Here is an 8,990-nt window from a genome sequence, read left to right as displayed (position 1 = left end):
CTCCTCTGCCCTCCCTTGCTACCTCACTTTCTCAGCTGCTGTCTTTCATTCATCCTTAATTCTGCTCCTCCTCCTCCTCCTCCTCCTGCTGCTGCTGTTGCTGCTCATCACTCCAGCTGTCTGATGTTCATTTATTCACACTTCTGACAATTTAACATCTTGCTTTTCTGTCTCTACATCAGTTTTTTTGTTCTCGTACAGCACCGTAGTGGCACCCCTCTTCTGTTAGAAACACAGCGATAAATCAGACTGAATATTATGTAACTGAACACCACGTTTTTTCCAAAGCCCCCTCTTTTTCCCTCCTCCTGTTATTGTTTGAAACAGCAAATGAAATCATTCCTCATCTGCTGCTGCAGGTCATTACTTGCCGTCACTCTCGACATCACTTGCTCGTGACTGGCTTCATGCTCTTGAGTTGTTGTTAATTTGCAGAAAATGCACAAAAATGGGAAGAAAAGTCAAAAACATAGATATAATTTAGTATATTTCTACTTCTTAAATTCATCTTGCAAGCTCCTTTTTAAGTCCTGACTCTCAAACTGGCATCCACCACTCCTCTCATTCTGATTATCATTATTTACATATAACATATTTCCTTCTTCTGCATAACATTCCTGGCTTTGTCCATGTGTTAAATGAATGTCTTTGCCACTGAAACTAATTCTCTCAAAGGTCCATAAAAGGCTTCATTCAAACATTACAAGAGAGTTATAGAAAGAGTTGCATCGCTTGCAGGATATTTGACATTTGGTAGAAGAAATGGAGAGATGGAAAGCTGCATCAGTGCTCATTAAACTTACTTTAGTTTAAATTTTGGACAAGAAATGAGCATTAAAGACATTATTTAACATTTTGGGGTATTTACAGAGAGCTGGATTGATACTAATGTTAAATTATAATATCAAACTTAATGCTTTGTGTTGAAACATAAAGCTTAAAGAATAGAAGGAGGGTGCAAACAGCTTATATTACTCTCTCGAAATACCTGTAAAACTTACTAACTAACATGCTGTACCTTGTTTAATTGATCTATACACAAAGAGAAGCATAAACATAACCATTCGCTCTTATGCCCAACTGCATTAACACCCTGTAAAGAAGATATAACTGTTAATTAGTGAGTTTTTAGGCTTATTTTTAACTCTGGCTAATCATCTCTTGGTTCTATACAAGAGAGCAAATGTTGAACTATTCCTTTAAGTGACAAATCTTTCACATTTTAGATAGTGACAGACTTTATTCTTAATTTTTTACACCATTTATCATGTTTAAGACTAGTTAAAGACTTGTTATTATAAAAGATCTTGAAGAAAAAGCCACTCTAGACATTGTGTATGTGCCACTTACTGTTTCTTAAATACTTGCTGATGAGTAAGCAGGTTTCAATTCAGCATTTGTACTAAAGGGCACTTGTTGTTGTCCAGTTTGATGTGCCTCAAAGCTTGGAATTCAGACGCTGGACTGTAATGTGAACGAAACCATTTCATTATGGGCCAAATATATTTTAAAAACTCCATATTTTACTGAGGTTATTTCTGTGCAGGGATGGGTGTGTCACTGTGGTAATGTGACACTTGCCATTTTTCTTACCCACGTTGGAGAAGAAGGTCTATAGGGACTCACTCATCAACTCACATAGAGGAGGAGTTTTTGTGTGTGTGTGTGTGTGTGTGTGTGTAGGAGCAAGATTGAGTAACCAATGACTTCCATCATCTGGTTTAGAAAAGCCTGCCTCCGCTCCTGGGTCTCCCCCTGCCCATGTTCATGTTCATTGTGTTTTCACCAGGGATTTTCTGCAGCAGCCGTGCACCAGGAGCTTGCAAGAGGGGAGGGTCTCTGAGTGCAAGCAGAGTTTTTATGTCTCTGCTTTCACTCAGTGGATGCTCAGTGGCCCTTGAACAGCTTGGATTTAACTGTTGACCGGCTGGCTAACAGGTGGCGCTTGGAGAAACAGTGAGAGGACTTTGTGTGTAGTGCTGCTGCACACTGTGACACTTGGACTGGTTTTGAAGAAGCGGGCATCATCATGTTCAAGGTCCAGACGTGGTTCCTTCTCCTGGTTCTCTGTGCTGGGAGTTTGGAGGCCTGGTTTTGGAGCTCAAATTTAGAAACGGCCACGGAGAACCCGTCAGAAACACCGACAGCAGCCGGGTCAACAGGTGCCACCACCACCACGACACCTGGAGGCACAAAGAAGAAAGAGGAGGAGGAGGAGGACGATGATGACAATTTATCCGGGGTTGGGGAAGAAATCATCAACGTTGCCACCGGAATCCGTAAGTTAGTCGAGGCGTGGGACGAGAGCCCGAGCCCGAGCCCGACTCCGAGCCTGAGCCCGAGCCTGAGCCCGAGCCTGAGCCCGAGTCTGAGCCCGAGTCTGAGCCCAAGCCCGAGCAACGGGACTACTAACGGAAGCCTGACACAGAAGGTGGAGCCCGCTAACCCTAACACAACTGGTAATACAGACCGGGTCGGAGGGGTGAGGGTGGAGGAGGGGTCTGGGGATTATTCTGGGTCAGATCTAGAATCAGTGAAGCTCTTGAAAGGCCTTGACGGTGGCAAAGTCCTGCCTAGCAATTTAACAGAGATTATAGATGATGTCTCTAAAATAAATGGGACTCTTGAGGGCGTTTCGGATTCAACGCCAACCCCCTTTGATAGCCGCATCAATGTTTCCGACCCCACTTGTCTCCCGGTGCCTTCAGATTGGCCCATTTGCTCGGGCAAGCAGCCAAAGTTTTTCACTCTGCCCAACTTTCTCAACCACACATCTGTGGAGGAAGTAGGCGCGGTCCTACAAGAGTGGGCGTGGTTGACGAAGGCGGGGTGTCACCACAGCGTCGAGTGGTTCCTCTGCCTCCTGCTGGCGCCCAGGTGCCCATCACCTGCCGCGCCCACTCACCGGCCCTGTCGCAGCTTCTGCCATGTGCTGCAGGACAGCTGCTGGGCGTCCCTGGAAAACGGGCGGCTCCCGGTGGAGTGTCACCTTCTGCCCGAAAGTGAGCAGGAGCCCGGTTATCCTTCGTGTGTGTCAGTTAGTAACTGGAAAGGTAACCACGGCGGGTTAGAATGTATCCTGTGTGGAGATACATTTTGAATCCGATGTCACGTTGCTTCTCATTGTCGATGTTTGTGTTTGTGCAAGATGCAAGAGTTTGTCGCACGTTGTCGCTTCTTATGGATAGAGTTGCCCATCACCTTGTTCATTGAGAACATTATTTTGCATGTTTTAACCATTTTTAATATGAATCACAACTACTTTTTCCATTTTTTGGAACCATTTCGTAGACTTTTACAAGGCAACTCGTGCTGCTTCTATTTCACAACAGGAAGATAATAAACCTGCAGGGACTTGAGTGAAATCATCCATCACACTGAACATCCTGTCTGCTTTCGTTCTTAGATTGTAGGTGCAGATTTGTTTAGGAACAATAAGGTAACAGACATGGAATAAAAAGAAGACATGATGAGCTGTCTGGTGAAGCACATTTCAAGTCTCTGCAAGTCTTTTAAAAGCGTACTGACATCAGCAAAAAAGCAGAGGATGCCTGGAAGGAAAATCTTCTGCTTTGCTAATAATATGGATATTAAAAAATAAATGGGTTAAAACATGCAAATCACTTGGTACTCTCTTGTACTGGCACTGCAAATGCTTTTTTTAGTTGTTGCAGTTGTCGTTGTTGTTGCTGCTGCTGTTTTTGAAGCATGACTTGCACCTGAGATCACGTCACTGCCCGTCTCTGGCTGCATGGCACGCTCATTTGATTTGTCTTGTGAAGCTGTACAGTGTAGAGCTGCATCTGCAAAAAAAAGCCCGTGTGTGTGTGTGTGTGTGTGTGTGTGTGTGTGTGTGTGTGTGTGTGTGTGTGTGTGTGTGTGTGTGTGTGTGTGTGTGTGTGTGTATGTGTGTGTGAGTCAGCAATGGTCAGCAACAGCAAAGATAAAGGTTCCTTTGAATGTAGTTATTGTGATTTGACGCCTGAATCCTGCAGATGATTCATTTTCCGAATATCTGGATTTAAGTTGTTCTCTAGCAAACTTAAAGCAGTAAAACTCATAATGCATGATGTAAAAAGCTTCTATTAGTTATAAAATCATGCCCAGGAAATATTGTGCATGCATGAACATAGATTAGACATAAAAAACGACTGTTTATAGTGACAAAAGGACTTGTATGTTTACAATGACTCAAGCAAAGGAAATTCCTATTATGTGCACAGTTTTTGGAGTCTTTCCCTGCTAATATACACTGAAAGACAGGAAATGCTCAGAGGCCCTTGTCCAGCCTTTCAGTGGCATCGTAAATTGTGCAGAATGGAGTCGTCATGAGGGAAGGAGGAAAAGAAGGAGGGGGGGGGGGTTGTCGTTGTATAGAGTCTTCTTTTAAAGGGGTGAACTGTATGAACTTTGCTTATTGTATGTTTTCCCCATAGAGACATTCAATGTTAATGTTCTGGGTTTAAGTGGAAGGTTCATTTTCCATGTGACACTTTTACCAAATAGGGATTTTGTTTGGATAACCATTTGAGCTCAGATATAAACCACACTTGAGGGTTAAAAATGTCAGAAAACGTCACCTAATGTGGGATAAAGTATGATGGTGCAAGGATTATTATTATTATCAGGATGTTGTGAAACTCTCTCTGTGACTGCTGTTTCTCGTTAGGCTTTTTTTTTATTGGGTGTGAATTTCCAAACACCTGCTTTGGCTCATTTATTAACCAAAAAAGTGAGGAAAAAGAGAGAGAAGTGGGATGTTTGGGGTCTTGAAAGCTACTCAGGACAAAGTGGATGATGTGTGGATATGTGCATTAGTTTCATGTGTTGCACATAATCAAATGTATGGTTTCCTATATGCAGCATAAGTCAGTGCAGACTATAATCACACCATTGCTCCTCTCACATCATCTTCTCCTACTCTTGCATGCCAGTCACGCATTTCTGTCTTTGGGTTATCTGCTTATCACCATATTTCACAATTTCTGATCAGCTGGCGTTGAGAGATTTTTATTTTTTGTGGATTTAGAGGCAATCCAGAGTGGCAGAGAAGGGGGAAACAATTGGGCCATCTGTGGATATGGAGGGAGGAGGGGAAAGCTGTGTGGACGGATGGCATTTATGATTAGCGGCTGTGGGTGGGAAAATGGTCCGCTGCGAAAAGAAAGAGTGTGGCAGTTGTGTGTCGCCTTTTTTTTTTGTAACAAGAGAGCCTTGTGACTGGGATGAGACAGGGCGGCTCGAAGTCTCTGGCAGGGGTCACAGGGCACGGCCAGTCGCCCACCCTCCGAAACCAGTAACACTTGACGGGTGGTAATTAAGTGCTCGGCCAAGCATCGGATGATGAGCAGACACAGACAGTGGGACAAAGTGTGAGAGAGGCTTTTATGTGAGAGGGGGAATTACCCACTCCTACAAAAAACCCTGCATGATATCACTTTAATCACTTTGAATTGCATTTTTACAATTATATATCATTAGTTGCCTGCAATTAGCTTGTTTTGGAGATATTTAGGACATATTGGAGGACTCTATGTGCTGTTTCCTGGGCAGCCGCAACAACAGCAACAAAGGTAGAAAACAGCAACAGCAAAGCTTAATTATACACCTAAAGGTCATTTTCAAGCTTCAGAGGTAATGATCATCTTGAAAACTCAGCTTGGCCTTGAAAGCCGTTTTTAAAAGAAAGCCTGTGGGCGTTTTTTTTTTTTTAGAGAGGAAGGTCGGCCATGCAGTGAAGGCGGAGCAAAAAAGCAACTGAATCAGAGATAAGATAAGATAGAGAAGATATAATGAAATTGGGATTGCTACTATTGATGGTGCATAACAGATTTTTTTTTAAATCACAAATAAAAAAAATAAGAATAAAAAAAAAAAATAAGAATAGATTTTAAAAAATGAAAATAATATAAAAAATAGTAATAGATAAAAAAAAAATAATTAAGAATAGATAAATTAAAATAGATAGAAAGAATAGAAAAACAATAAGAATATTGTGTAATTGTATAAATGACTGACTGAAGGCAGCATGGTGTTGGTCTTAGCTGAAGGTGACAAACTAGTTGAAAACTGGACAATCACTGCAGGAAGTGGGCATTTTTGGCCAATTGTTGGTTTTGGAAGCTATTTTAGTAACTGATAAATGATTGTAGACATTTTTTAAGCAAAAATACCCAACATTATCTTGTTCCATCTTCTTAAATACAAAAATTTGCCACTACTTTTCTATTTTTATCACTTTTTTGGTGCTTTTGAACTCTTAAATGGAAGAAACCAGACATTTAAAGATGTTATCTCAGGCATTTCTCACTTATTATCTGACATTTTATCGTCTAAGGGTGAAAATAATCATCGGATTAAACAATAATGAAAATAATCAAAGTATATTTTGGCTTCTGCTTCTATTTTTATTTTAATCTGCATTTTGTCCGCCTGCCAACTTCTTATTACATCACTAGAGTTTCCCTTAAATACACAGCTGGCCTGTTTAACAAATGATAGCCATTAATATCTTTCCAAGTGGACAAATTATCCAGATAGCTGCAGAAAATAAGGCAAGATGTTTTATAGGATGATCCCATATTTGGGAAACAATGGGGGGAAATATTCAAAATAAAGTACCAAAAAGGAAATAAACATAACACATAACTATAAATATCTGATATCACTGTCAAACAATGTGATACCTGTTAGAGCTCATACCTTCACACAGTAACACAGCTGTTTATTGGGTGTTTGGATTGGACTGCAGCCAAGAAAAACCAGACGATTTCAAAACTATAAAGAGAAAAGACGAAGTGGGGGAGCTTATGTCATCTGAACTCACAGAGTCGCTTTCTCTCCTCTGATCCCCTCCAGACACACACACACACACACACACACACACAAACACACACACACACACACACACACACACACACATCAGTCAACTTTAATTGCCTCTCAGCTCTCAGTTTATTCAAACACACTGGATTAACGTCGGACTTTTTAGGTTGAACAGAGGGAAGCCGTCACAGCTGCCTCGCCTTCTGATTTGAAGTGTTAACTGATGAGACTTTTCTCAGACGAGTGAAGTCCAGCTGGTTTAAGGGCCCATTTATGCTCAACGGACGTACGAAAATGTATACGTCCGTTTTAAACGATGTTACCGTTACTGCTCACATACTTCCATGCGTCCTTTACGTTGGCATGGACGTGTATTGGGATTAACCAATACATCCACCAGGGGGCAGCACCGAGTCAAACGTTTATGACGACAACAAAATCAAAAACAAACATGGCGACTGTGGAGGAGATATTGATAAGGTTCCTCTCCTGCATAAAAGACAAAAACGATATGTTTAAAGTTTCTAACCAACTCACAAAACCTTTCCTCAAAAAGTTCCTCCAGTGTTATTTCTTCTTCGTGTCTCACTAGAGCTACGTATCGAGTAGTGACAGCAACACTGCCCCCGCGTGGTTTCCGGTGGTACTGCTCCATTTGGTCCCTATCCGTAAGGTTTATGGAAATGTGCAGAAATACCATAGAGAAATACAGACGGACAGAAGGCTCCATCCGTATCCGTATCAGTATTTAACGTTGAGCATAAATGGGCCTTAATCCCACTAGGGGCTAAACTTCCAACTGAGGAGTGTTAATAGTGGCGAATAAGTAGAAGAACACTTACTGTTTTTAAGCAGACTGTACGAACTGATAAATACTTCAGTGCATCATTAGACATTTAAGTTATTGTGTTATTGCAGTGCTTGCATTTCCAAATAAGGCCTGCAGCTCACAGATGGAGGTAAAGTAAAGCTGTTTTAGAGGCATATTTTAATACTGACATAGTGGTGTTTAAAGCTGTGCATGAAAACAACTAAATGAATGTTGTTTTGTGTGTAATTATAGATGACTAAATGAGTAAGTAGGCTGCTGTACTGTAGTTCTCCTGGTTCCTTTTTTTTAGGGAGAACTTTGTAATGAAAGAGGATGCATGATTTCAGCTTTGTCTAGCAGTTGTAAAACATACTTGTGTTGGCTTTTGCTCGAGCTGCAGTTGCCATTTTTAAAAAAGCCAAATGTCAGTTTGGCAGCTTGTAGTGAAGTTTGAACTGCTCATAGTTTCAATCACAAACACATTCTAGACATCCAACTCAATAAATCTGATTTTTTAAGCTTTTAAATCAACATTTTTTTGCGGTTATTGTCTAGTTGTCTAGCTGGATATTGGCACTTAATAAAAAATGACCAGCAGAAGATCCATTGACTTCAAATTTTCCAGAGCTTTCAGTCACATCCAGGAGTTACTATTCAATCTGCTGATGTGGCTGAAATCTTAAGTTAAAAAATATCATCAAACAACTTATATTCTACTTATATTCGTTTGCATGATGTTTTGGCAGCGTTTGCATCAAGTTTGTGGTGTTGAAGCTAAAAAATATAACTTAACAACTCACGATGTGTAGCTAGTCTTCATAGCAGGTGTGGCTATACATGTATCTACATCACGGCTGCAAGAAAATACTCATTCAGTCATGTTTCAAGCAAAAAACAAACATTACATTACATTTCTTTCAATGCAAAATCAAGAAAAGCAGCAAATTCGAACATTTTAGAGCATGGAAGCATCAAATGTTGAAAAACTGCAGCTTTTCTTGGTATTGCATTATAAGAAATGTACTATTTTGGGAGTTTTGGGGATGCTCTTTGCAGAAAACAAGACATTTAATGAGGTCATCTTTTCTCTAGCTTATTGTAATTGAGAGAATAATCAGCTGGTTAGTTGCAGCTCCTATTTACATTATATTTAAGGGCTTATTTAATAGTTTGAATCATGTTTATGATGTCAGACTGGCAGAAAATCATGTAATGAAAGATCAGAGGTACTGCTTTGAATCATCACTCTATTGTATGTTAATATGACGTGATTTTGGCCAAAAAGAAGAGACTCCAAGGCATTTGCATTTATTTTAGCTCTCCTCTCTTTATGTTTCCGAGCCTGCAGGGATCT

General features: G+C 40.7%; 1 protein-coding gene across 1 annotated transcript in view; it reads left to right on the top strand.

Annotated features, from left to right (window-relative positions):
• Positions 1-2,029: 2,029 nt before the first annotated feature.
• LOC128353998 (collagen alpha-1(XVIII) chain-like) overlaps positions 2,030-8,990 on the top strand; it is a 31,806-nt gene continuing 24,845 nt past the window's right edge. Inside the window, exon 1 of the mRNA XM_053314250.1 lies at positions 2,030-3,053. Within this exon, the coding sequence (XP_053170225.1) occupies positions 2,030-3,053 (1,024 nt within the window). The remainder of the gene's footprint in view (positions 3,054-8,990) is intronic.

This window comes from Scomber japonicus, chromosome 24 (assembly GCF_027409825.1).
Source record: "Scomber japonicus isolate fScoJap1 chromosome 24, fScoJap1.pri, whole genome shotgun sequence".
NCBI lineage: Eukaryota > Metazoa > Chordata > Actinopteri > Scombriformes > Scombridae > Scomber > Scomber japonicus.
The sequence above is the reverse complement of the archived record's forward strand: the minus strand, read 5'-3'. Positions and strand labels throughout refer to the sequence as shown.